General features: G+C 39.0%; 2 protein-coding genes across 11 annotated transcripts in view; one reads left to right on the top strand and one right to left on the bottom strand.

Annotated features, from left to right (window-relative positions):
* VRK2 (VRK serine/threonine kinase 2) overlaps window positions 1-25,941 on the top strand; it is a 111,407-nt gene that overhangs the window by 45,233 nt on the left and 40,233 nt on the right. For 7 of the 9 annotated variants that reach the window (XR_004971830.1, XM_036334487.1, XM_036334486.1 and 4 more), the window contains exons 8-11: window positions 1,552-1,684; window positions 14,514-14,634; window positions 16,963-17,021; window positions 21,121-21,287. Coding sequence is in view for 8 of the 9 variants with exons in the window: in XM_036334487.1 (XP_036190380.1) it covers window positions 1,552-1,684; window positions 14,514-14,634; window positions 16,963-17,021; window positions 21,121-21,287 (480 nt within the window). In the remaining variant the exon portion in view is untranslated. The remainder of the gene's footprint in view (window positions 1-1,551; window positions 1,685-14,513; window positions 14,635-16,962; window positions 17,022-21,120; window positions 21,288-25,941) is intronic. The other 2 variants (XM_036334491.1, XM_036334489.1) reach the window with 2 other exon arrangements.
* Window positions 14,725-25,941, bottom strand: part of FANCL (FA complementation group L) — a 77,562-nt gene continuing 66,345 nt past the window's right edge. The window contains exon 13 of one of the 2 annotated variants that reach the window (XM_036334493.1): window positions 14,725-15,100. In XM_036334493.1, the coding sequence (XP_036190386.1) occupies window positions 14,990-15,100 (111 nt within the window). In that variant the 3' untranslated portion in view covers window positions 14,725-14,989. The remainder of the gene's footprint in view (window positions 15,101-25,941) is intronic. The other variant, XM_036334495.1, reaches the window with a different exon arrangement.

Raw genomic sequence — 25,941 nt, 5'->3', positions numbered from 1 at the left:
CCTGGTGCATGTGTGGGGGCTGGCTGGTTTGCCCTGAAGGGTGTCCTGGATCAGGGCGGGGTCCCCACTGGGATGCCTGGCCAGCCTGGGTGAGGGGATGATGGCTGTTTGCAGCTGGTCACACACCCTTCAGGGTGGGGGTCCCCACTGGGGTGCCTGGCCAGTCTGGGTGAGGGGCTGAGGGCTGTTTTCAGGCCGACTGAAGCTCCCAACTGCTCCTTTTTTTCTTTTTTCTTTTTTATTCTGGGCCAGCTTTAGCTCTGGCTCCAGCTCTGAGGCTTCTGCTGCTGAGAGCAGGTATCTGGTTTGTTTGGGTTCTATAATCTAAACACTGTATAACTCCAGCTCTAAGATCCCGGCCTCACTGAAAGCAGGTTTCTGGGGTTTTGTTTAGCTTCTATATTCATTACAATGTTTCTTAAACTGCAGGCTCAGAGGCCGGCAAAGCAGGCGGAGAGCGTTGGTTTCCTCCGTCACTGAAGCAAGCAAGCCTCATTTTAGTTTCAAGCTGTCTGGCTGCCGGCTGCTATCTTGGCTGGCAGTTAATTTGCATATCTCACTGATTAGCCAATGGGAAGGGTAGCGGTCGTACGCCAATGACCATGTTTCTCTTTTATTAGATAGGATTGTCTTATAGCTCCATCATGAAATGTTGCCTCAATCCACAAATTTTAAAGAAGTATGTGAAACAACACATTTTAAAAGTTGAAACTGCTTTCTTTGGGTGGAGAGGGAGCATGGTAACAGATAGTTGGGAATGACTATATTTTGACTTCATGTCAGAGTAAATATCTAGTCATAACAGTTTCTGTTCAGTATATGCTGTATCTGTAAAACTATGTCTCCTATCTCTTTCTCACTCCAAAATAATCTGAGAAAAATTCATTTGAATTGACTTCTGACATTTATCAATTTATATTCTGTTTGGGAACCCTACTTGCAATTCTGACTGACTTACAAATTCTGACTGACTTGCAAAGATTACAGTGATGATATGGATCGGACTATGAATGGCAGAATACTGCATTGACGTTCCATTCTTAAATCCACCATGCTGGTGTGTTTTTTGAGTCATTACCTCTTACGATCTATTCACTATTTTTATACTTCCTGTTCATGGAAACTCCTGTAACATTAAGTTTGTATGTTTAGATTGTGTGCCCCGATCTCCCCCTCCCTGCTTGAAACAGTTTTATGTTACAGACAAGGGGTTACAAAAAAAGGCAGAGCCCCCTAAGCTGCATGAATACAGATAAAAAGGTAGGTTATGGTTTTGATGTCTAGATGCCCACCTGGAGAGGAGGGAATTTGGGAGCAAATTAAAAAGACTAAAACTCTAAGTCAACTCAGAAACAGATGTGCCTATGATGAAGTCAGGTTTGAAACTGGAAAGTTAGTTGTCATGGTCCTCAGTTGTATCTGTTTTATCCTAAGGCACCATTTGGTTTAATACAAATGTAGGTATAAGACTTCTTAACCTAACAGTTTCTTAAGACTTAATGATAAAGGTTACATTTCAGAGGCTGAAAGCATGGTTCATTTGTCTTCCAGGTTTATCTTGCAGATTACGGACTTGCCTACAGATATTGTCCCAACGGGAACCACAAACAGTATCAGGAAAATCCTAGAAAAGGCCATAATGGGACAATGGAGTTTACCAGCTTGGATGCCCACAAGGGTGTAGGTAAGTTTCTTTTTTTTTAATTTTTATTTCACAAGAATAATTACAGAGTAATAAGACTCTATGAAATGACCTTTGCATAGTCACTTTGAGGACTGAGAGCACTGGTGAGATTTTTGTCTTCCAGTGACTATTTGTCTTATGGGGTGGGGGAGGAGCTACAGACTATGACAAGTGAGAAAAAAAGCACAAGGGTATCAAGGAAGCAAAGCTTGATGCTTATTTTGGGCAGGAAATGACTAGTTTGTGTAGATTAAACTTGGAGGTCAGCACTGAACTTTCATGCTGTAGTGAAGAATACAGATTTGCTAAAGAATTTGGTGAAGAATTGTTCCTGTTTTTCATTGTGCCCTTATCAGAGCTTTGGAAGATACCATCTCTCAACAAGAAAATCTCTTCTGAAACTATAAAGTGTTAATTTGTGGAAATCTCTCCTAGTCGCCTTTCATATATCTTACTTATTTAAACTCACTTTGATGGTATTGGAAACACATTTGCAGGTAAATTACATACATAGTCCTTTTATTGGATATTGATTGTACTGCCTTGCATTCCAGGGCAGACTTAATTCAACAATTCCCTAATTAGTTAAAGTCATAACCTATGTCTTGTATTCATTTACCATTAATTAAACCTTAGCTGTTTATTACACTGCAGTCCAAATCCAATAGCCGACCCAGAAAGCCATGGAAAAGGAAGTAGGAGGTCAATATTGAAAATATATGGTGCAGAGTCCCACTGATGGTTGCTTTGTTCACAATCAATATGGTCAATGCAACTGTACTTTCTTAGTTGCTCTGTCAGCAAGACAAAAAGTCAATTCTAATGTTATGCTAGTAAAAAAAGGGGTGATTATTGAAAAACTTTGGCTTTCAAAATTATATTCCTTAAACTTTGTTTATAAAAGTATTTTCAAGTTTGCCAAGCCATACAAATAATTATAAACAGCTTGCAAAGATCCACATTTTCACTACAAGGCAATTAGACATTTGCACTTGTTAATGACTGGTGAACTGATACCCTAAACTGAGACTTTTTAACGAGTTTTAGTTGGTGCAAACAACTGTATATTATTGCCTTTTCTATTAAAAGGACCATTGACCATGTAATGTAGAGGGGTCTTGATTATTTTCCAAAGCAATTAAAACCCACCCCAGTTTAAGGTAGGCCAGTGCAAAAGTAAGACAAGTGTGTTGGATGGATACTGTCTTTCTTTCAGGAAGGATCATAGGTTAAATTTCTGAAATGGAAATTAGCTTTTATACTTTGGATTAGAGTAAAATAAATCACTACATTACTTTTCAAGGGTAGTTTGGTTAGAAAAGTAATGATTACTCAGAAATTAAGAAATCTGTATTTTTTCACCATTTACATTGTGAATGAATCAGTGAACATTCAAAAATATAAATGGGGCATGGTTTTAATTAAATTAAGAAATATAAGAATCAAATGCTCATTGATAGTGGGTTCTTGTTCCATTTAAAGTTCTTTACTCTCAGTGAATTTTCTTCTTCACTTTTGCCAGATTCATTAGTTTGCAAGTATTTACAGGAATCTGGGAGGAGTACTTTTTTGATAGTGGTATAACGAAATTCATCATACAGATTCTTAAGCATTGCTCTGATTGTTAATGACTAGAGGTCTAGTGCACAACATTCGTGCACTGGGGGTGGTGGAGGGGGAGGTCCCTTAGCCCAGCCTGCGCCCTCTTGCAGTCCAGGAGCCCTCAGGGGGCCTAAGCCCTCAGTGGATCATCTTTAGTGCTGCTGCGGAGACAGGAGAGGCTCCTGCCACTGCCACTGGCTTCTGGCTCAGCGGAGCTCCCCATATGGGAGCACACCGACCACCAGGGGGTAGCTCCTGTATTGAGCGTCTGCCCCCTGGTGGTTAGTGTGCGTCATAGCTACCAGTCATTCCGCCATTAAGGTCAATTTGCATATTACCCTTTTATTATATAGAATGATACTAACTTATGGTTGGACCACTTATTTCAACTGGTAGTTCTGATCTTGATACATTGTGGTTTTGGCTTTTAAAACAGCTAAGAAACCAGTGTGATTGTTGAATGGGGAGAAGAGTTGTTACATGTTAATCTGGACCAGGGGTCCTCAAACTACGGCCCCCAGGCCACATGCGGCCTGCCGAAAACATTTATCCGGCCCACCAAGTGTTTTTGCCGCCACTGTGTGCATAGGAATTTGTTCATAGTTTTTTTTTAAACTATAGTCCAGCCCTCCAGCGGTCTGAGGGACAGTGAACTGGCCCCTTGTTTAAAAAGTTTGAGGACCCCTGATCTGGACAGTGTTTGGACTGTGGTAATTCTGAAAGTCCTCTACAGTTATTCCATAGTTTAGGGCAGTGGTCGGCAAACTCATTAGTCAACAGAGCCAAATATCAACAGTACAACGATTGAAATTTCTTTTGAGAGCCAAATTTTTTAAACTTAAACTATATAGGTAGGTACATTGTTATTAACTTAATTAGGGTACTCCTAAGGCTTAGGAAGAGCCACACTCAAGGAGCCAAAGAGCCGCACGTGGCTCGTGAGCTGCAGTTTGTCGACCACAGGTTTAGGGCATTGCTTTTATTGTGCTATCCTCATAAAATGTTTGAACAAATTTTTATTTTGTAGTTCGCTTAAGCTTTTTCCTCCCTAAATAATAATACATGTGATTAGTTGGGTAGATTTCACCATGGTAGGGCTTTGGGGGAGAATATTGAACTGAACAAGATAGTAGAAAGATACTATCTCCCTGGCAAAACTATTCAGGGAAGAGTCTATATTACATATTTTTGGTATTTGCTGGAAAGTCATATGCTAGAGTGAATATTTACTTTTATAGGTTTCATAGGATTCCTATAAAAATATTCTCTTAATGCATTTAAAATAGAATTTATACTAAACTTCTAGGCATATCTATATCTAAATATACAGATATACATGTATACCTATTATATACATACACATGCATACACACATACAAACATAGCTAACATACACACATAGCTAACATACACACATATATATGTGTATTTATATATATACTATAGGCCCGGTGCACAAAAATTTGTGCACTCGGGGTGTCCCTCAGCCTAGCCTGTGCCCTCTTGCAGTCTGGGACCCCTTGGGCTATGACCACCTGCTGGTTTAGGCCCGCTCCCTGGGGAATTGGGCCTAAGCTGGCAGTCAGACATCACTCTGGCAGCCCGGTAGCCCTCGGGGGATGTCCACTTGCCAGCAGGGAGCAGGCCTAAGCTGCAGTCGGACATCCTTAGGACTGCTGAGGAGGCGGGAGAGGCTCCTGCCACCACCGCTGTACTGGTAGCCGTCAGCATGGCTAGTGGCTGAGCAGAGCTCCCCCTGTGGGAGTGCACTGACCACCAGGGGGCAGCTCCTGCATTGAGCGTCTGTCCCCTGGTGGTCAGTGTGTGTCATAGTGACCAGTCATTCTCAGTCTTTCTGCTGTTAGGGTCAGTTTGTATATTACCCTTTTATTATGTAGTATAGAGGCCTGGTGCATGGGTGGGGGCTGGCTGGTTTGTCCTGAAGGGTGTCCCGAATCAGGGTGGGGGTACCACTGGGGTGCCTGGCCAGCCTGGGAGAGGGGCTGATGGGTGTTTTCAGGCTGGTCACACCCCCTTCAGGGTGGGGGCCACTACTGGAGTGCCTGGCCAGCGTGGGTGAGGGGCTGATGGCTGTTTGCAGCTGGTCACACCCCTTACAGGGTGGGGTTCCCCATTGGGGTGCCTGGCCAGCCTGGGTTAGGGGCTGATGGCTATTTGCAGGCTTGTCACACCCCCTCCAAGGTGGGGGTCCCCACTGGGGTGCCTGGCAAGTCTGGGTGAGGGGCTGAGGGCCGTTTTCAAGCTGGCCAAGCCCCCCAGCGACGGAAGCTCCCAGCCTCTCCTTTTTTTCTTTTTTTTTTTAATTCTGGGATTTATTTACCTTCTATAATTGAAACTTTGTTGCCTTCAGTGGAGCTCAGAGCCGGCTCCTGCTTGCTCCAGCTCCATGGCCATGGCCGGCTGAAAGCAGGTATCTGGGGTTTATTTATCTTATGTAATTGAAACTTTGTTGCCTTCAGTGGAGCTCAGAGCTGACCGGGAAGCTTGGCTTCCTCCATCGCTGGAGCAACCAAGCCTCCTGCTCTCTTCAGCTCCATGGCTGCCGGCCGCCATCTTGGTTGGGTTAATTTGCATATAGTCGTTCTGATTGACTGGTGGGCATGGCTTAAGGCGTAGCAGAGGTACAGTCAACTTGCATGTTTGTCTTTTATTAGATGTATATATCTAATATAGATTAGATGTATATATTAGATGCAATATAGATGAGATGTATATATTCTATGTAATATAGATTAGATGTATATATTCGATATAATATAGATTAGATGTATGTATCTAATCTAATAAAAGAGAAACATGCAAATTGACCGTACCTCTGCTATGCCCCAAGGCACGCCCACCAGCCAATCAGCGACTATATGCAAATTAACCCAACCAAGATGGTGGCCGGCAGCCACGGAGCTGGAGCAAGCAGGAGGCTTGGTTGCCCCAGCGATGGAGGAAGCCAAGCTTCCTGCCTGCTCTGGCAGGCTGTGGCCTCTGCTCAAGGCAACAAAGTTTCAATTATAAAAGACAGATAAATCCCAGATACCTGCTTCCAGCCAGCCTCCAATGGGAGCTTGGGTGGCTGGGGGCCGTGGTCAGCCTGCAAACAGTCATTAGCCCCTCACCCAGGATGACCATACCCTCATGGGGTGAGGGTCCCCGCTGGGGGGCTTGGCCAGCCTGAAAACAGCCATCAGCCCCTCACCCAGACAGGCCAAGCACCCCAGCAGGAACCCCCCACCATGAAGGGGGTGTGGCCAGCCTGAAAATGGCCCTCAGCCCCTCACTGAGGCTGGCCAGGCACTCCAGCGGGGATCCCCACACTGAAGGGGCTGTGGAAAGCCTGCAGTCGGCCATCAGCCCCTCACCCAGGCTGGATAGGCACCCCCAGGGGGACCCCCACCCTGAAGGGGCTGTGGCCAGCCTGCAAACAGCCATCAGCCCCTCAGGCTGGCCAGGCACCCCAGCAGTACCCCCTCCCTGATCTGGGACATCCTGCAGGGCAAAGCAGCCGGCCTCCACCCATGCACCAGGCCTCTATCCTATATAATAAGAGGGTAATATGCAAATTGACCCTAACAGCAGAACAACTGGGAATGACTGGTCACTATGACACACACTGACCACCAGGGGGCAGACGCTCAATGCAGGAGCTGCCCCCTGGTGGTCAGTGCGCTCCCACAGGGGGAGCTCTGCTCAGCCATAAGCCAGGCTGATGGCTGCCAGTACAGTGGTGGTGGTGGGAGCCTCTCCCGCCTCCTCAGCAGCGCTAAGGATGTCCAACTGCAGCTTAGGCCTGCTCCCTGCTGGCAAGTGGACATCCCCCGATGGCTCCTGGGCTGCCAGAGTGATGTCTGATTGCCAGCTTAGGCCCAATCCCCCTGGGAGCGGGCCTAAGCCATCAGGTGGACATCCCCCAAGGGGTCCTAGACTGCAAGAGGGCACAGGCCGGGCTGAGGGACCCCCCCGAGTGCACAAATTTTTTGCACCTGGCCTCTAGTGTGTGTGTGTGTGTGTGTGTGTGTGTGTGTGTGTGTACACACACACACACACACACACACACACTCTAGAAGCCCGGTGCATGAAATTTGTGCATGGCGGGGGGTCCCCTCAGTCTAGCCTGCACCCTCACCAATCCGGGACCCCTCGGATCGGGCCTAAACCGGCAGTTGGACATCCCCCTCACAATCCTGGACCGCTGGCTCCTAATCACTCACCTGCCTGCCAGCCTGGTTGCCCCTAACTGCCCCCCACCTGCTGGCCTGGTCACCCCCAACTGCCCCCCCTGCTGGCCTGGTCCCCTCTCATGGCACCACCACCAGCCTGGTTGCCCCACGCAGCCTGCTGTTCATTCATTTGGTCATCCCTCACTAACCCCCCTGCCGGCCTGGTCACCCCACACAGCCTACTTGTTCAGTCATTTGGTGGTCCCTCACTAACCCTCCTGCAGGCCTGGTCGTAAGCAGACATCTTGTGAGGGCATGAGGGTTAATTTGTATTACCTCTTTATTATATAGGATATTTGCTCAAGTTTTAATATGCAGTTTTAGTCTGCTGTACAAAGTAAAGGGTTTTATATCCTCAATGTTTTAATTCATTTCTAATTATTTTGCATTTAGTTTTCCAAAATAAAACAGTTCACTTTAGGATTTTATTAGAAATGAAATAATCATTTAGTTATATCTAGGAACCAGAATAAACATAGCCATAAATGCAGAAGGTCAAATTCATAAATATGTATGCGTTTACTTTTGGTACAGCCACTATGTAGTTTAATCTCAGAAAAATCTTTTCTATAACAGTCCAACTATGAGATCAAATAAATACTTAGATAATGCAAAGGAAAACGTAATGAACAAAACAAGCTGTCATTGGGAAATGGAACCTCTAGGCGTCAAAGCATTTGTCATGTGTCAGAGGTATCTGTCTGGTCAGGCCCAGGGAATAGTCCGGCTTTATGGTGAAACTAATTTGTGAATTAGCCATTTAACAGAGACTGTTAACCTGATCAGACTCACTGGTCTCTGTACTTTTTGTAGTGGTTATTCATAAACCACAGATAACTAATTTTTTTGTGGATTAATTGGGTTTTTATAGTTAAGAAGTTTGTATAAGGTACCGATCAACAGTCTGACCTAAGCTTTCTAGTTCCATTTTATTTAAAAGAAGGGTAGCTTGTATTATTACAAACCAAAGAGATATATACAGTAGGGTGGATAGATTGACAGATGAATAGATAAATAACTATTTCTGTAACTATCATGCATCTATATATCTGTATGTTTTTTTTTTTTAATTTTTTTTTTTAATATATTTTATTGAGTTTTTACAGAGAGGAAAGGAGAGAGATAGAGAGTTAGAAACATCGATGAGAGAGAAACATCGACCAGCTGCCTCCTGCACACTCCCCACTGGGGATGTGCCCGCAACCCAGGTACATGCCCTTGACCGGAATCGAACCTGGGACCTTTCAGTCCGCAAGCCGACGCTCTATCCACTGAGCCAAACCGGTTTCGGCTTTATCTGTATGTTTTTTAAAAAAAATTGCAGTTACTTTTCAAACTCAATTTTCTTGAATGACCTAAAGGTATTTTCTGAGTGGCTAAAGTGCTTCATTTAGTGTAAAATTAGAGTAATGTATGTTGGGCTTATCTCTTCTAGTATCAACGTTTTTTTCTTCATAAAAACTAACATGTATAAACATTGACATATTTTGGGCTCGTTGCCTGATAATTAAAGAGAATTATATCTGTGTCAAATATACTATTTTAAAATTTGTTACATTCTTACTAATGTTAAAAAAGCAATATTTGGATCAATGTGTGGTATGGATTTTTGTAGATTTTTCTACTCACTGAGGCATGCAGTCAATACCTAATTTCTCTTGAGATATACTGCATTTAACATATTGAGCTTTTTTAAATACTTCAGACCTGTGCATTGAGTGTATAATGCCTGTTTTAATTTGACATCATGGATGACTGTAAAATATGATATCTAAATTGCATTTTAAATGGCTGTTTGTTTATGTAATATATTCAGTATCAAGGAAAGATATATTACATACTTTTTTTATTTTTGCCAATTGCTACCGTGTATGAAATCCAAGTCTTGTGTTATTTCTTGCATGGTTTCACTTCACTATAATTTAGCACTCCAACTTACAAAATATATGTGAAATAAGCCGAGACTGTATTTTAATGTTACCAAACTTGGGGAGGTGACATGATATTTATCTTCTTAAACAATAATTCAGAAAAGAACCCATTTTTCAATTATAGGATGTCAAGGGAAGCCATCAAGCTGTTGATATGCTCTGTTGGAGCTTTTAGTAATCAGAAAAAATACTGTTGATTTCTAGTTTTAGGTAAATGTATCTGCTGTAAATAGTCTTTGGTTGATGTATCTATCAATAAGCAATAATGAGGAAACTATTTCTTCTGCATGCGTAACCCAATTCTGACAGTTAGACATGACTTTTGAAGTCATGACATAGGTCTTGAACTCTTTGGTTGGGTTAAGAATACACATCGACCAGATGCAAGATATCTACACCTTTGCTCTGTTGAGTAACGTTTCCTAAGCCCACCACTGTGGTGTTTCATAAAAAACTAAGCCTTAGAATTTAAAAGGTACAGACAAAAATAAGTGTTTAATATTTTCTTTGCATTGTCACACATTGCATTCTTTCTTCCTAATGTCATTCTTTTTGAAATTACAAACATTTGTGGTCATCATAACAGTTTGCAGCTTGTTATATGTATATCTGAATTTACAAAATCCTGAATAACAGTAACCTCTGTTTACTACTTAGAAACATAAAAATAAAGTTTAGATTTGTTTTGCAGATAGTCACCCTCCCCTTGCCCAGGTGAGCATCTTATTCAGGTGCATTCTGCATTCTTATTGTCATTTCTGAGCATATACATGAGTATTTGGGGCATTTAAACCCCTGTTTGCTTGAGGCAAAAGTTTTCAAGTTCACTTTATGATTTCCTACTAAACTTGTTTTTCTTCACACTTCATAATGGTGCTCTGTGTAAGAAGTAAAACTAAACAGAAAACCCTCTGGGCGAATAATCACATTCATTTTGGGATTAACACTTGCACCTTTCTTGTTCTCTCAATTCCTCTTTCATTCCATTTGATGAATTGGGCCCAGATGATTTCACTCCAGTTTGTTTTTAGAATAAGGACCAGCTCCTACTGCAGTGATGGCGAACTATGACACGCGTGTCCAGAGGTGACACGCGAACTCATTTTTTTGGTTGATTTTTCTTTATTAAATGGCATTTAAATATATAAAATAAATATCAAAAATATAAGTCTTTATTTTACTATGGTTGCAAATATCAAAAAATTTCTATATGTGACACGGCACCAGAGTTAAGTTAGGGTTTTTCAAAATGCTGACACGCCGAGCTCAAAAGGTTCGCCATCACTGTAAGGTAACTCCTCTGTTCATGTACCATCTTGGAAGGACCATTTAACACTTTATGAATTAATATTTTAACTAGACACACTTCTTCAGAATGAACTAGTTTGAAAGCAATAGTATCCTGAAAGAGTAGTTGCATGAAAAATTTTTGTGCTGCAGCTTAGAACTCAGGATTTGCTGCTTGTTTATTTCTTGCCAAAAGAACTGTCTTTGTATCGGTGTATCGTTTGGTGTGTTACATTAAAATGCCTACTTCAAGTAAGTCCCTAACTATAGAGTAGTATACATAATGTTGTTTGAATGATGTTAAAACTAATGTTGGAAGCAAAGTAATTATTAGGTTGAGTGTGGACTTTGGATTCTGATAGAAGGATTTCAGTACAGAGCTGTGTCAAATTTTGCTCCGTGATACTGAGCAAGTTATTTAACCTCCCCGAGTCTCTGTTTTCTTACTTGCCAACAGGGCTAATAATACTTACCTTATATTGTTAGGATGAATAAAGGAGATAATATCAAAGCAGTCAGAGTGTCTGGCACAGTAGCAGCTTCATAAATCACATCAGTTGTTTTTAAGGACGCATTTCAGTGTCACCTGTTCCTGTCATCAGCTTTCTAATGAAATAGAATTCAAGTCCCTCCCTGTACCTTATTTTTCAATCATTGTTCCTCTAGGCCAGTGGTTCTCAACCTTTACTAATGCCGCGACCCTTTAATACAGTTCCTCATGTTCTGGTGAACCCCAACCATAATATTATTTTTGTTGCTACTTCATAACTGTAATTTTGCTACTGTTATGAATCATAATGTAAATATCTGATATGCAGGATGTATTTTCATTGTTACAAATTGAACATAATTAAAGCATAGTGATTAATCACAAAAACAATATGTAATTATATGTGTTTTCCGATGGTCTTAGGCGACCCCTGTGACCCCCAAAGGGGTCGCGACCCACAGGTTGAAAACCTCTGCTCTAGGCAATACTTTATAATTTAGAAATGTTGAGCCATTGAGAACACCACAGGCTTTTCACAAAAAGAGTCATGTACATTGCTTCATATTAATAAGCTAAATAAAAGTTAGATGCTAAATTATATTTGGAAACTAACAAGAGAGTGTAGAAGAAAGATAAGAATAACTAAATTTTGTTTTTAAGTAATAGTTTGGTGTTTTTAGGAAGTCTGAAAATATACTGTTAATAATTATATTAATTAACAAATCTAACTGAAGAACTCTGTATGTTACAGTAAATTATACAGAAATACAAATTATCCAGAAACAAAAGAATCCATAATATATTTTAACTTTCAAATTAAATATTTTTATACTTAGACATTAATAGTCCTCTTCAACTATAATTAATTCTTGTTTTTCTTTTTATTTTCAGCATTTTATTTCTTTTGAAATACAAAGGAAATAAAAGAATATATGTAGTAACTATAAAATATTCATTTCCTAGATTCAGTAATTATTATTTGGCATGACATTTATAGTCTGATATATTTTAAAATCAATTAAAGACATATCAGTTTATTGTGTTAGTTACACACATATTATTATCATTTAAAGTATTTATTTTTAATTAACAGATATTAAAATTTTCTGTGTACAGTAGATGGAAAGAAGACATAATTGTTGGTAGAAACTTAGCATTTAATTTCACTGAAATACATCAGTTTTCCCAATTTATTTCTCTGGGAGGGAATTTCAGGAAGGGTATGTACTTAGAAACATTTTTAATATTTCATCTCACTCTTTAATGGTGGGAAAGAGAAAATATAGCATGTTGTTAAACATTATATTTATTTCTATAGAACTGAATGGAAACACTGGTAAAACACCTACTTAACCATTGTTATTTATGTATAATATCACAATAAAAATAAGTAAAACATTGAAAATGTGATAATGTATTTTATTTAGGTAAGGCCAAACTGTAATTGTGAAGTAAAGTTAACTGTTAAAGGGCTATTTCAAATGAGACCAGTTTATGAAAGACTGGCCTCAGAAATCTAAATGACTTGTCATTACTGCTGCTTCAGGTCAATTAATCCCTCAGTCAGAGGCTGGGAGAAAGTGACTGGAAAATTCATTCCATTTTAATTCTTGATTGTTCTTCTTCAGAGGCCCTCTTGCGTGTAGCCTATGTCCTCCAAACAGGTGCCAGAATACAATTTTTCTCAAAAATTAGAAGATGTGAATTTTTTAAGTGGTGGTAATGAGGACTTGCCATAATGGAAAAGGGACTTGTGAACACATCTGTAAAAATGGAACCCTTCCATTATTAATGGGAGATTTATTGCCGAAGAAATCACTACAAAACTGTGGTAGAGATCGTGTTTTTATTTTAATACGAGAGCCCGGACTCGCATTAGGACATTGTTGAAGCTTGTGCAGAAAGTAAATGGCACCCAGGGGGCTGTAGCATTCTGCTAGACTGAAGGGCCTTTAATAATCCCATACTCTAATAGCAGTTAAGATAGAGTGTGTGTAAGAGCTAATCTTGTCTTCTGCTTTTATAAAAACTTATGTATAGTAACCAAAAGTAGCTGTGATGTGTTAGCAGCGTGTTCTTAGTATTATAACTTTTTAAACTAAAAACTAAGTTGACCGAGCGATTGTTTTGGAGTTTATTTCATGAAAGGTAAAATAGAATACCTGTTTACAGAAAATTTAACAGCCGCAGATTACACTCAGGAGAGTGTATCCCTGCACAGATGAGCATTCATGTAATGGTAGAAATGTAAATACCAACTTGTTCTTTAACAGGTTAGAATGGTTTAAAATAATGAGTTTATTTTGTAGGGTTTCATTAATGTTTTCATCCTTATTTCAGTAATATTTTTTTATATTTGACATGATTCTTAGGTTTCATTGTCCATCTCTTTAAACCAGGCCCTTTTTAAAATATAAAGTTATGATGGAATTAGTCTACAATATTTAGTAGTTTGACATAAATGATATTTGCAGTAACCTAGAAATGTTCTTTTACTGAATTTTATATAAAAATGCTGAAAGCCTCTGTTAGGCTTCAAAATAGACTTCCCACCACCTCCGCCCACACTCCCATGCATACCATTGCCTCATCTTTATATTTTCTATTCAGGGTATTTGACCCAGAATCTTAGTTTAGCTCTGCTTAAATCTAAAACTAATATTTGTAAAATTTTTAGAACCATGTACCCAAAACAGAAGGCATATTTTATCCTTCACTTTCATTAATGGAAAAATCTTCAGACAGACCTGTTTTTTCATACTGCACACTAGATGGCAGTTTTGTCATATTCTTCCGACTTCAAATGCTGCTCGCGTGAGTGGAACAGAAAAGGCCATCAGTGTTTAGTCTGCACTCAAAGGGTCTCTGCATGACCAATGCAGACCCCATGGACTTCCTGGAACATATGTTAGCAATTTAGCTGCAGACATTTATTTCTTTGTTTTACTGCTTGGCTCTTTGAGAAAGTGTTGGTGCCAGGTTATGGGTTGTCTGGATCATGTCAGAGGCCATGGAGATCAAGTTCATGTGACAGGCTAGACTAAGGAAGGATGAAGTTGGAGGAGGTGAGGAAACTGACCCTTACTTTCAACAGCAACAAGTCACTGCCTGTCTGTGGACTGGAGCCAAGCGCCTCGGCGTTTTAAATTTTACTCCAGCTGAACAAACAAAACACGTTGCCCATTTGGCTTTTTCATATTTCATCAGTAGTCGTTAAATCAGCGATTTCTCCATTTCTCAAAACCTGCTTATCCCTCATCTTTCTCTCTCAACGCCGACTCCTCCAGCCCTGTCCAGACGGAGTGACCTTGAGATCCTCGGCTACTGCCTGCTGCGGTGGTTCTGTGGGAAGCTGCCCTGGGAGCGGAGCCTGCAGGACCCGGTGGCCGTCCAGGCTGCGAAAACAAAGTAAAGATTTCCGTCTCCCATCATGTACAGCAGCAGGTCTGCAGGCACCCATGAAGGGGAGTTAGTATCCCAGAGGAGATTGCCATCCGCCCAACATGATAACCAAGGCACATTTCTTAAGTTTGAAAAATATTATTTAAAAAACCAAACAGCTGACAGACATCAAATCCATTAGGTGATGCCTATGAAATCACGTGTACACGAGTTGTAATACAGAATGTAAAGCGACATGTTGTTCCTTTACATGGTGTTTTCCAAAGCTTAGATTCTAGGTGGTGGAGTTTTCCAGGAAGAGGGTTTTCAAATGAGCATTGTGCACGTGTGTGCGGGCCGCCCGAGCTCGGTGTGACTCGTACTAACTGCGCAGAGCGACAGTCACTTTGGGACGAATCTGGCCTGTATTTTTCAAGTGAGAGCAGCATACCTCTTTCTTAATCTTGTGTCTTGGAGGGAGTATGTTTTGTTTCTGAAAGAAGAAACAGAATTTTTACATGAGGTGTTTTATCTAAAAGGTAATCCTGCAGCCATGTAAACATTTTTAATATTTCACGTTCAGTTTTTCTCAGCTAGAATCTGTTAGCATGAAAATTAGGTCAGACTGAGAACAGAGTGTGTTGCTATTTTACTGTTTTCTCACTTATCAAGCCGAAGAAAAAGTCAATTGCATGGAGCGCGGAGTAGCCTTTTTTTTTTTTTTTTTTTATACTAAGATATGCCCAACAGTCATTATCCACAGATAGAATATCACTGTCGGGAAAGGCAGCTATGTTCTAAGTAGGACAGGTTACATCAGAAGTTTACAGAAGAGTTAGCTGATTCACAGAAATCAACTTTCAAATCCAGTGTGGCATCGGTTCTTAAGAGAGACAAAGGTTGGCCTGCAGATGCAGAATAATACAGATTATTGTAAATACGGGCGTACCGTCTATTATATGAAATGTTTCTCCACTTGGAAACTTGATCACTCTAGTCTCTCACCCAAGATGAACACATTTATATAAGTCAATATTAGAGCTATCTAATCAGTTGTTACTACAATGAGCAATGTGTCCATATTGACCCCATGTAATTGACATTTTTCAGTATATCGGTCAAGCCAAAACTCAGTAATGGGTATAAATAAACAGTCCTGGCAGTTTTCCACCTCAGTTTACTGAGTTTGAATATTGTACTTTATTTTAAAGATTAGCAATTTTAATTCTAATGATATATATATATATATATATATATATATATATATATATACATACATACTAGTATATATGTTTTCCTCTTATTAAGACTTACTGATGATTTTAGTCTTTTATCAATATGCATATATAGATGCAGTTATTGTGGATATCTTTAATGAATATACCTACATATGTATATTCAAATATAATAATAGGGGATTATATAAAATAATAAAATATAATGCTAATAAATATAAACTTTATTTACATTTTAGGGATCCTTACATATATTAATATCTTCATTTTGATTTGATTATTAGTAATACCTATAGATCATTAAAGCTAATAGATTACGAAGTGTATAAGGTAAACTGTAGACATTTTCAAACATCTTATAGTGTATAATACATAATCATAATTTATTCAACTTGCTGAGGAGGCATAACACTGAATTTTCCATAAGGGCATACTTGCATATTCAACCATACTACCATATCTCCCTAAGCCTTTTATTTTCCTGAAATAGGGTAGTATTAGATCAGTGCATTTATTGTTGCAATTCTGCCTGTGCCTGAGTTTATGAATCACACATCCATATCAGTAATTTTCATTGAATATTTATATATTTGTGGCTGAAGCAACTTAGAGTTGTACTTGTTCAGTCTAAAACATTGGAAATGGTTAGAATAATGGGGTTTTTTTGTTTATTTATTTTTGGATATTTTTTGTTAATCTGTTTAATCATAGGATAGCGTGAAACACTGCCCAATAGAGAACAATATACATAAGTAATTAAATAATTTGCCCCTCCCCAATAGTAAGTACTTGAGGAAAAATATCCTTAAAATCCACATATATTTTTTCTATGTATTTTTTCCTGTTTTTAAGAAAAGAATGACAGATACTGCTACTTCTACATTTTTACATGTGTAAACTTTGAATTAAATTCTACATTATTTAGTTTCTAGGTGATTGATATAAAATTGGTCAATGAGAATTGGGGGATCTTCCCACCTCCACTTTCCCTCTTATTAATTGGTGGTGAAAGTTAAGAATTAGTGACTCAACAACACAGAATTTGAGTTTTGTGTACTAATCAAAACAGTGAATCACAGGATCGCAAGCAGATTCATTGTGTGTTACTCTTTTGTTTCAGTCTGTTGGATGAGCTCCCTGAGTCAGTGCTTAACTGGGCCCCTTCTGGAAGCAGTTGCTGTAAGTCAAATGATAACTTCTGCCTTCTCCCATATGCTTGACAGGTCACCACATTTGTCACTCTTGTTTTACAACTTTTTAATCCACCACTCCCATTCCACAGGGTTGGGAGGAAACTCTTCGGGGTTACAGATAGGTTGCTAGAGCAGAGGCTGTTTAGATTCCTTCTGACATTAGAACACAGGAGCACTGCACGGAAGTGTTTAGGCCGCTTTCTAGGCTCTGCCGACTGAGTGTTTTTTTAAATATACATGGAGTATGGGAATCATGCCCAGGTTTAATACTCAGCGTCATATAGTATTTCTAGAGTTGACTTTCTATTTTTGTGCCTCTATATATTGTTGAAAGAAGATAAAGTTGATCTATGAAAAGACAACTTTCAATCAGTAATTTAAAAAAAAGTCATTAAACCCTTGAATGCTGTTTAGACCCTGGGTTACACTCTGTCTGAACAGCCAGCAACAAAATTTTGGATTGGCAAAGGCATGTGGTGCTGGGATTTGGAGGTATATTTCATCAAATCATTTCACCTTCCAAGTTAGTATAGACCATTTTCGGAGTTCTTTAATTTGACATTAGTAGTCGTAAAAACAATAAGTTGATTCAGAGTTACAAAGTGCCTGCTGCCTGCAATGCATGTGAGGCACACTGAGCACCAATTGAAGCAAGTGGCTTACATTGTCTTATAGAACAGAGCCCCCATTTGCTGTCAGGCTTGCTTTTTCTCAGAGATAGATAAGCAGAGTGAATCTTGTTCTCTGTTTATATGGGGCAATCTCAAAGTTAGCTTTTACCTGACTTATGAAAGTGAGTATGCACACTGACCCTCTAGCTAAGGTCAAACAGGGTCAATTTCCATCTGAGGGTTTTAGAGCTAAATCATCTTAAACTCATACCTAGCCCTTCTTTGACAAGAGACCAGAGTTTTCATTTTCATAGGAAACAAAAGAGGAACAAACCAGACCTGCTCTCCCAACGCTATTTCCCAAGTCTGCCAGTCTGCTATCCTGCTTTCTGCCCTCCCTTTGCTACTGAAGGGATGGGGACAACAGGGGAGTATTCATTTAGGGGATGGGTTGAAAGATGAAAGTGTTTTGTTTTTGTAATTGCAATGAGTAACTTGGTCCAAATGCCAATATTCCTTTTTGGCTAATACTCTTTTTTAAAAATATATTTTTTATTGATTTCAGAGAGGAAGGAGAGAGAGAGAGAGAGAGAGAGAGAGAGAGAGAGAGAGAGAGAGAGAGAGACATCAATGATGAGAGACAATCATTGATTGGCTGCCTTCTGCACACCCCCTGCTGGGATCGAGTTTACAACCCAGGCGTGTGCCCTGACTGGGAATTGAACAGTGACCTCCTGGTTCTTAGGTGGACACTCAACCACTGAACCACACCAGCTGGGCTCGACTAATATTCTTATTGACATTTTTACCGGGTCATATAGTTTGTGTTTCACTTAGTAAAAAAAGAGAGCTGGGGCAATTTCAGAAAAAAAAATTTAATTGTACATCTCATATATCTCCTTTGCCTTTCCTGTCCCTCCTGCACAGAAGGTCAATGTGCAGTTTCAGGTCAGAAAAGAAAGCCCAGATGCCCTGGGTTATATCAGATAATCTTCCGTGACACTTCTGTCACTAAGGTTAGGTTAAAAGAAGAGGTGAGTGATACAAGAACTCACGGCAGCAGTGCCAGGTTCCTCTTTTTCAGCACAAACCATTTGAGTCTATAGTATTATTTTATCAAATGCAGATTTCTGTTTCTAAAGAACAACATGTTGAACCATTAATATTCACCGAAGGTCTCTTAAGTTAGTTGATTATGCTTAGGAGAATGGGTATTGTAAGCAGGGCAATTAAACTGATTTACAAAAGGTCCATTACTAAGACATTTTATGGAATAAAACAGCCAAGAAGTTTGCAGCATGCATGCCTAACTCAGTGTAATGATAGTAGTTTCCAAAGTTTCTATCTCTTGAAATGATAGTCAGTAATGATACTTAATATTTCGCTAGCTTAAAAAGCAGATGATTCAAGGATATCATAATTTCATACTACTCAAAGTATTTTGTTTTATAGCTCTGGAAATATGCTAGTAAATTAGAAAGTGTACTTAATATAATAAATCCAGATCTTGAAAAGCTAACAGTTAAACCAGTACTACATCACAAAAGTCTGAGCTCCAGGATTATAATACATTTGTAACAGAGGTGGGTCTTTGCTTTTTCTCCCTCTCTAACCTCTCTGGTACCTAGTTTTTTTCAAACCTCAGGCCTGTGAAGGCTTTGCCAAACAGCTGCTCCCAGCCGTGGAATGCCAGGAGTCTTCCATTGTCTTCTAACAGCCGTTTGTGAAAAGTGTTCAGCTCTGCTCTCTCCATTTGGGATATTTTGGTTAATAGAATTGTAAGATATACCATACGTGGCCTACCGATCTTGAAAGGCCCAAAGAACCACAGAATATTTATATTAAAAGAGCAGTGAATGTAATTTAATCTTTTTCCTCCTTGATCATCCCTCCAGGAATTGGACGCCCCCAGAGGGCTCCTGCAAGCCTGAGTTATAAATATGATGGAACCCCAGCACTTGCTGGTGAATAGAAATCTGGCTGATGGAATACTAGATAACAGAATTTATATACAGTAGAGAGGGGAAAAGTAGGTTGCATAATTGCCACAGTGTCTAAATGAACAAACAAATGAAAAACCCTGGAGCCCAGAGTTCTCATCTTAGTCACATGAGCCTGATGTCCTTGGAGAATAGATGTGGACAGTATGGTGTGTAATGGTCACTCTCTGACTTTCCTAGAACAAAAACAGATGATGACTATGTCTTTGGGAATTTTTCCCTGTGGGCAGTGAAACCCCGTTTCTCTGTCTTTCCCAGATTGAAGGGAGCTAGGCCTGGAGGGAGGGGAAGAGAAGGCTAGGAAGTCACTCCTGCCAACCCACAACGCTTCCCAGATTTTCTTACTATGGGATGTAAACAGCCTGGTGGTAAAGTAAGAAGAACTTGTGTCTGGGTTAGTAATAAGTTTTTGAAGGGGAAAGGCTGTAAAGACTAGTTTGTGAACTTGTCTAAACCTCTAAACGTCACTGTAAACAAATGAAAACATGCCCGCTTTTAAACAGTGTATGGTCTTATCCTTGTATATAGATTGTAGATTGAACCTTCATGAAACAGAAATGCTGCAAAAACCACATTTGTTTTAAGGCTCTGCTATGTTTATAACTGTTGGTTACTAATTCTTGTTTTTAAAAGTTTGTAGTTCATAATTTTTTTTTGGGGGGGGGGTGCTGGGGGGGGGGGAGGAAGTTACTTTATAGTCCCAGGCAGGAGATTACAATAGAGAGGAAAAAAAAAGGTAGCAACTTCTCATCCTTCTGCACTAAATCAGGAATGCTGCGACGGGGAGGTGCTGGGCTCGCCAGGTATGGAGGTTTGGCGAATTCTACAGTCAGTCACGGCTGAACACGTACAATTCAATGAACTGTTATAATTTCAAAATCAAAGCCTTAATTAAAATTTGGAATTATTTTTTCCCTTTGAAGTAAGGAGGTTTATAGTAAGTACCAATTGTTTTTAAGTGATTTTTTAAAACCTCAACATAAAATAAAATTATCTATCATATTACTCAGGTAGTTCTTAGTACTTGCACCCCATAAATCAAAACCACTATAATACAAAAAGTTTTCTTTCTTTGATTAGTGATTTAGTAAATATAGGGTGTTCCCCCCCAAAATGTATACACACACTTTGAATAATGATAAAGGCAGTATTTATTAAAGTACATTTTATTTTCAAAATTGAGCAATAAGCTGTTAAAGAGTGTATACATTTTAGGGGGGGACATCCTGTATATACAAAAATATATTTAAAAAATCAGTTTCTCTCATCTTGTCAATCTATAGGTCACTATATTTCAGTCATTTTTGGATATCATTTAAAAAGTGCTTTTCATTGAGTTGTTCATTCTTAGTTTCTTTAGGATGTGTGTGTGTTTGTATGTGTGTAAGAAAGAAAGAAAAATTTTGAGGATACTGGTGTCTTGACATTCCTTTGCCGATTATGAATGACATGTAAAAAATTTAATACTTCACAGATGAAATAGCCCAATATTTGGCATGTGCTCATAATTTAGCATATGATGAAAAGCCAGACTATCAAATGCTCAAGAAAATTCTGAACCCAGGTGGAATCCCTTTAGGACCATTGGACTTTTCCACGAAAGGAGAGAGTGCAAATGTGCGTACTGCGGACTATCGAAAAGTAAGTACCATAGTCCCTGGGATCTTATGATTACCTCCCGTGAAGCTTGCTTCCAAGTGAGATTGCTTCAAGTTTCAGGTGAGTTTGACAACCCAGGTTCTTATTATATTTAATTCCTATTTCCACTAAGCTCCAGGCAATTTTGTTGAAAGTTCGACATATTGTTTCTTACAGAAACATGGTAGGATCTGTGGTCTGTTGTGTACTAGTAAAGAAGCACGCGGTCACTGTCGGCATGGAGATGCGACTAGGTTAAGTCGACTCTGACTTCATTCATGAGAACCTTTATTTGCTGCTTTTCTTCAGATTTTCTTTAGTTATTTCCCTCTGTTTTTGCAGACCAAGTTGGCCATAATTTGGTGGCAATAATAATATTCTTAGATTTAAGCAGATTATTTGTATGTGCTGATATTTCAATGTATAGAAGCAATTCTTTTTTTAAAAATCAATTTTAAAAAGTTATATCCCTTCCTTTACTCTGCCATTTTCTGACTCCCTCGTGCCAACTTAAAAAAAAGAATTAGAACTTGAAAAATAGTTAAATTTGAAACAATACAAAATAATTAGGACAAAATATTTTTTAAGAGGGTGGGGAAACCTGAGACTGATGTCAGCAACATGACTGGACAGGTTACTAAACGGCCATTTCTCCCTTGCCACCCATCCACATGCAAAAAAATATATATATATAGGAGGGCTTTTTCTCCCCTCATGCATGTATAATAAAGCAGGGTCAGGATGCCATTCATTTTTAATATTTCTTATGAACTTTGGATCATCGCAAGTGTTCATGAGCCAAGAATGCAGGATGCAAACTAACGTGACTGATATGCTGCTGGATGAACGGTGAGTCAAGTATCTGAGCACAGATGGTTCTGATTTGCTGAATTTTGTAGCTGCTGCAACTGAAGACATAAAATATCCTTCTAGTCATAAATTAGCTCTTTGGAAGCAAAACCTTGACACCAGAGCTTTACAACCTTCAATTAGTAGGGAAAGAAGTATTTGAATGACTGTGGTATTGACATCTGTAGGCCTGCATAGTAATCATTCCTAATAGAAGAGAATATCTGTTTGAGGAGGTTTTGCATGGCTAATTAACTACCAGTGAGAATATGTAATTTTTTCATGATCTCCTGATTGTCACCTTTCTCTCATGATACAATTACATTTTATTGTAGCAAGTGCCTCACAAACCAATTGTCAGCACTATTTACTTATTGCAGAAGGCAGAACAAAAGTTCATGTTTAATAAAAAGCCACTGGATTTTGATCTTGGTAATTACTGAGACTTATTTCAACAGTTTTATTGACTTTTGTGTTTTTATCACTTTTGCAACAAAACAAAGAGCATTTCCTTGACATAGTATTTCCCTTGCAATAATGGTCACCATTTAATCTACACCAATTTAAGTAGTGTTTTCCCCTTTTTTGTAGTTTTTTTAGTTTCATAAACTTAATTGAAATATAAAAAAGCCATTTTAAAAAGATAGCTATATCCTCTGATATAAAATTTTAATTATTCACCAGAATTTTTTTTCATCAAATTCTAAGGATACTGTGAAACCATTTTAATATCCAGAGACTAGAACATAAAACAGTTTTTCCAATGAGCCGCAATCAAAAATGTTTTACTCTTTATTTTATAATATATTTTTATTGATTTCAGAGAGGAAGGGACAGAAAGATAGAAACAGCAATGTTGAGAGAGAATCACTGATCCACTGCCTCCTGCATGCCCATACTAGGGACTGAGCCCGCAACCTGGGAATGTGCTCTGACCAGGAATCGAACCAGGATCTCCTAGTTCATGGGTCAAAGCTCAACCACTGTGTCACCCCAACCCAGCTACTCTTTTCTTTTGATGAGAGCACTTAGTAAAAATAAAACTTTAAGAATGAGGCAGGGGTGGGGTGGGTGGGTGGGCAATGATTAACCAAGGAACTTGCATGCATAAATGTATAGCCCTTGAACACAGACAATAGAGTGTGAAGACCTGGGAGCTTCGGGGTGGAGGGGTCATTGGGAAAAACAAAGAGACATCTGTAAGACTTTGAACAATAAGGATAAATTTAAAAAAAAGAGTAACATTCTTAACACCTTAATTTCTGTTAACAATATGATCAGCCTCATTATATATAAAGTATGATGATTTGGGGATATATTTCACAGTATGTCAATATTTATTGGATAATGACATTTCTCTAATATTTTTAAGTATACAAATATATTTAATTATAGTATAAAATATAGGTTCACTATATGTGGGTACACCTTAATTTTTATTTTTAAAACTTAGATTTTGTGATGCTTAAAAAACCAAACTTGAAAAAGTCCAAAAGCCAAGTATGACGATATAAACTGTCCTATACTTCGCCCCTTTGCCTGATACAGCATAAGATAGTTTCCGTAATTGATTGTTTCCATAACAAATGTAATTTTAAGTCCAAAGTGAATATTAATGAATGGCCCCAGATTTCTTTTTTAGTCAGAATCCTCTTAAAATTTCCTTAAAAACATTACTTAATAATCTACACATGGATCACTTTAGTTATGTAACAAACTAGTGAATGAACTTTAGACTTGTACTTTTTAGATAAAGGTACTTAAAAATAAGCCAGTGGACCAAAAAACGTGTACCATTAGATGAATAAAATGTTTCTACCACTCAGTATTCAAAGGAGAGATATGTTTAATTGTTTAAAATGTTATTTCCCTCAGTATAAATGGCTGTGCCTTTTCAATTTAGAATTCTTAAAAATATGTTTTGGTTAGGTATTAGAAAATAGCACATCACCATATGAACCTCAGCAAACATCTTTTTACAAAAGAAAAACGAGGTATTTTTTCAATACTAGGTTTTACTAGGTATCATAAACTGTTCCCTATAAACTGAGCCTTCTTCCTAAAGTCCTCAAATGCTGTTACTGAAGTTAAAGTGGGAATGAATTTATGTCAAGATAGTAGAGACGTTGATATTTTTTCCTGAAAAGCAAATCTTTGGGGGTATTTGCCTCAATCAAGATGATGGTGTGTGTAGCTGAAATCACCCGCTAGTAGTGCTGACGGCTCCTGAGGTAGCACTGACAAATTAGAAGAATCTATCATCAGGCCTACACCAGTCTGTTTATGCCATCCACTGGGATTTAATGTCCACAACTCACTGAAGGAAACCATATTTCAGTAAGAATGCTTACTGAGGTGAGCTAAAGCTCTAGAATTCCCAGAGGAGAACGCTAAAGCCAAATTGAAAAACCAGCGTTATTGAAGTCCCAATTCAACCCTTGAGTAAGCGGTTGCTTCAGGAGCCAGTGTAGTGGATCCTTTTATCAGTCTGTTAGTATCTCCTTCCTTAAGATGATACCTGAATCCGTAGTTTCAGAGTATAGACACCTGGGCATCAGGAGCCACCCATTCTCCCTAAATGCTTCACCTACGCAGCGGAGTAGGTATAAGTCAGTGTTAGAATGTTCAGGCTAACCATATTTCAGTAAAAGTTTGTTCCTACATTCACCCTAAATTGGAGGTTCCTACAGCAAAGCTAGGAGTGACTTATTACTGGCAATGGTAATTTTTGTACTGAGCTTAAATGTTCACAAAATTCTTCCTTGAGCTTTAATTCTCAAAGTAATTCTATTAAGCTTGTCTTCATGTTTATTTTCCATATGTGAGAAGAATAAAATATAAATTCTCCATTATAAGCACATTTGTGGTGTATGAAATTTTAAGGGTCCCAAAGTATTCCTGATTTTGTAACACAGTGAGACGTACTAGTGGAAATTTAAGTAAAAAGTACCTTGTTTGAATAGCCACTTTCTCAAAATGACACACATTTGGATAGTATCTCTAGATTATGTGGGATGCCGAGTGTTTTCTGTATTTTTATAACTTAGAGAAAAATGTTTACTTAATCATCCCACTTCATTCTTACCATTTTAAAACTTTCCCTAGAAAGAGAACTTTTGCATAAACTGGCTATCATTTTATTAGGTAGAGGTGTCCCATGGCGGGACAGCCTAATCATCCAACCGACAGCAGATCCAGCCTCACGGAGAATTGAATCTCTTGGACCAAGTATTTGCACATCAGAGGCTCCCAGAACAACAACTGTCAGACCTACGGTGCCTAGCATACAGGAGACACTAAAAAAACTCAATATCTCATCTAATCCTTTATACCACAGAACACACATTTTCGTGATGATTGGCAAGCCAGTGTTTTATTAGGATAAAACTGCGCACAGCAGCCTTGGGAAACTCCTTGTTTCACACTAGTGCTATGATGAGCATTTATTACCAAGAAGGAAAAGTGGCTCAGGAGGTGGATACACACGAATTTCCCCAGTAGTGTGGGAGATTTGAGTGTTGGAAATAAAGAACCCCTAAGTGATTAGGAAGCAATTTCAATTTCCAGGTTACTGACAGGGAGTAGCTTTGCTGTCCTTTGAGAAGCTGGGATCTGAGAGGAGGGATGAATAAAGAATGATGTGCCCTAGCCTGTTGCTCAGTGGTTAGATTGTCAGCCCTCAGACTGAAAGGTCATGGGTTTGATTCAGGTCAAGGGCACATACCTGGGTGGCAGGCTCAATCCCCTAGTGTGTGCGAGAAACAACCAATCAATGTCTCTCTCTCATATCAATGTCCCTGTGTCTCCC

Source organism: Myotis myotis, unplaced genomic scaffold (assembly GCF_014108235.1).
Source record: "Myotis myotis isolate mMyoMyo1 unplaced genomic scaffold, mMyoMyo1.p scaffold_m19_p_14, whole genome shotgun sequence".
Classification (NCBI taxonomy): Eukaryota; Metazoa; Chordata; class Mammalia; order Chiroptera; family Vespertilionidae; genus Myotis; species Myotis myotis.
The sequence above is the reverse complement of the archived record's forward strand: the minus strand, read 5'-3'. Positions and strand labels throughout refer to the sequence as shown.